The sequence below is a fragment of the Grammomys surdaster genome, unplaced genomic scaffold (assembly GCF_004785775.1).
Source record: "Grammomys surdaster isolate TR1022 unplaced genomic scaffold, NIH_TR_1.0 211, whole genome shotgun sequence".
Taxonomy (NCBI): Eukaryota; Metazoa; Chordata; class Mammalia; order Rodentia; family Muridae; genus Grammomys; species Grammomys surdaster.
In genome coordinates this window covers 9,690,370-9,693,457 of record NW_021604656.1, presented here as the reverse complement: position 1 = coordinate 9,693,457, position 3,088 = coordinate 9,690,370, and the positions used below count along the sequence as shown (strand labels likewise).

The following is a 3,088-nucleotide window of genomic DNA, read 5'->3' as shown; positions in this document are numbered from 1 at the left end:
TCTAGGGTTCTTGTGGCTCTTGTTGGGCTTTTAGTGCAGTTGGTTCCTTGGAAGGACAACTCTTCAGGAAAACAGGCAAATTGGTCCCTCTGAGTGAACAGAACCTAGTGGACTGCTCCTGGTCACATGGCAACAAAGGCTGTGATGGTGGCTTGCCAGATCTGGCCTTCCAGTATGTGAAGGACAATGGAGGCTTGGACACCAGGGAGTCCTACGCATATGAAGCACAGGTAGGTACAAATCCTAAGGTGTTTTTCCTTACCAAAGTCCTCAGAACTCGCTTTTATGGTAGAGTCCATCCTAATAAGTTCCAAGTGCTGCCATTAAAGGGACAGGCTTCACATGCTGGTCTGATTCCATAGTTTCCATGTAGCTGTGTCTGCTTCTGCTCACATGGAGGTTACGCAAACCATTCCACAAATAGTACAGATTTCTCCACTGTGGAAAGTTATTATTAATCGGAATATCTATGGTGTGTCACTGGAGATGCTCAAGTTAGTTTCTAGCAGCCACTGAAAGCTACCAGCTTGTCAGATCCAGTGACATTTTATAGACACATACACTTGTAGAGCCTCAGCAACAAATGCTGAGTCACCTGTGTGATGGCAGCTCAGCTGAGTGTAGTTCTGAGTGAGCCATGTTCCCCAGAAGTGGATAGTAATCACCATGATTTTTAAAAAACCTTTGTCTTTCAAAGGTTGGACCCTGCAGGTATGATCCTAAGTACTCTGCAGCTAATGTCACAGGCTTTGTGAAAGTCCCATTGAGTGAAGATGCCCTTATGAATGCTGTGGCCAGTGTGGGGCCCGTCTCAGTTGGAATTGACACTCATCACCACTCCTTTAGGTTCTACAGTGGCGGTAAGTATGGTTTCTCCAGTAATCGTGCATAACAGTTGTGCTTCTACTGTGGCCTGTGAATTTGATGACTTTTTGGTGCATAAAATATGTAAACAGTTTGAGTTGTAGATATTACAGTCAACAGGAGCAATATTTAATACTTAACAGTCAGCAGGAGCAATATTTTCATGGGTTATTTTTACTTAACATTAATTAAGCACACTCCCATGAACGTGGATCCATTGTAATTATTTTAACTAGCAAAATCAGGTTTTATGTGTTTCAATATTATTGAGTTTTGTTCAGATGCCGAATCTTTAGTATTTCAATAGATATTACAATTTCTAGGTCTGTGATTCCAGCAGGTTGGGGTTTCTTACATCCATCCAAGCAAGTGTTTTCCTGAGGATGCATGCTAACATTTACTTTCGTTACAGTACATAAGAGCTGACGTTCCAAACCTCACAAACACCGAATCAGTCCTGTCTGGCCCCTGAAACTAGAAATGTTTCTATTATTGATGGTGACGGCAGGCACTGTGGGGGGGGTCACAGGAGCCTCTCATTTGGCTTTGTTTTACCTTCTAGGCATGTACTATGAGCCAGAGTGTAGCAGCACTAATCTGGATCACGCTGTCCTGGTGGTTGGCTATGGTGAAGAATCAGATGGCAGGAAGTACTGGCTGGTCAAGAACAGGTAGACATAGCCAAAAACACTCATGTTTGAAACACTAAGGGGAAAGCACAGTTTTCAAGTGGTATTTGGGTGCAGTTTTCAGCAATATTTTGAATACAGAAGTTTTAAGGTAACCATGATAAGAATCTGACTTGTTTTGGGGTAGTGTTAAGATGGAATCTGAACCTGAGCCAAGTGTGGGTGGAGATGCCTTTTCTTCTCTCTCCTTTGATTCCCAGCTGCCTTTGAGGAAACAGGGTATCCAGCACTTAACCTTCTGCCTTCTCTCATCCTGTCTGTTATGTGTGGCCTCTGTCTCCGTGTTGCAAAGGAGAGCTAATGCAATGCCGCTGCTGCACTGTGTTCTTTCTCCTAAATGGCAAACACGCTCTTCTTCCAGCTGGGGTGAAGAATGGGGCATGGATGGCTACATAAAGATGGCCAAAGACCAGGACAACAACTGTGGAATTGCTACGTATGCCACCTACCCCACCGTGTGAGCTGCCGGACAGCAAGAAGGAAGGAGTGGACTGCGAGTGGCATGTACAGAGGAGAGCATTCACCTTCACACAGAGCAGCCAGCCTCTGCTCTGTGGGGAATGGCAGCTGAGTCACTGGAGGTCCGTCCTACGGTGTGAATTCTGGGACATTTTACTCCAGTTAAATGTGACTGCCAATCTGCTGCTGTAAGCAGCTTTGTATCTATGAGTTCTGAATTTTCTTTTTTTTCTTTTTTTTTTTTTGCAAGATGTACAAAATTTCTATAAAACCTATGTTTAAAAGATTGACGGTGCTTCCTTCGGTCTTTGTTACGGTACTTTCTCTTAGTCAAGGTGCAACTGAGTGTGGAGTAGTGGGGTGGTGTTCTAGGGGAGGGGTGGGATGTTCCTTTTGTCTTAAGGTTAATAGTCCAGTCTTCCTCAGAGTTCTTTCCAGACTTTATGGACTCCCCATCAACCATGGTAAAAAGAATGATGAAAATTTCTTGAAATTTAATCCAAAGTTTAAGTTACTTGTCATTCTATGTAATGAGATGGCACTGTGGACTTCCACTGAATGGGGCCTGGGCCTTCACCCCCTTCTCAAGCACATCAGAACAAAGTCACCCCTTCGCCTCATTTGGTCATTCTGTGTACCCATCTCATTGTTCAAAAAGAATTACCACATATATTTCTTTGAATTTCAGGAGAAATGGTGGCTCTGAAGGAAGAGGGCACTACAATGTCAGGGAGATTATTTATCTCCTACCTAACAGGGGAATCCAGTGTCAAAGAAGATGTACAATGTGGTATCGTTTCACAAACCGAGCATTAAAAGTCCTCTCCATATACACGGGCCCCCTTTCCAGATGTTTACATGTTTGGAGATGCCTGAATGAATTCTTGGAGGGTTTGGAAGAAGCTGACAGTGGGGGAGAGGAGGCTGGTGACTGAAGTGAAGGAAGGGGTTTTTGCCCCTCTCCTGACCAGTGAGAGTGGTTGAAATAGATGACTTTGTTTACCATTTGTTTTATTATTGTAGCAATTTTTCACTAAAACACTTCAAATATACTGAATAAAAACAAAATCAAGCGA

General features: G+C 43.5%; 1 protein-coding gene across 1 annotated transcript in view; it reads left to right on the top strand.

The window, feature by feature from the left end:
• LOC114624874 (testin-2-like) overlaps positions 1–2,014 on the top strand; it is a 2,328-nt gene extending 314 nt beyond the window's left edge. The window contains exons 2-5 of the mRNA XM_028771989.1: positions 6–230; positions 698–860; positions 1,427–1,535; positions 1,915–2,014. Of these exons, the coding sequence (XP_028627822.1) occupies positions 6–230; positions 698–860; positions 1,427–1,535; positions 1,915–2,014 (597 nt within the window). The remainder of the gene's footprint in view (positions 1–5; positions 231–697; positions 861–1,426; positions 1,536–1,914) is intronic.
• The last annotated feature ends 1,074 nt before the right edge of the window (positions 2,015–3,088 follow it).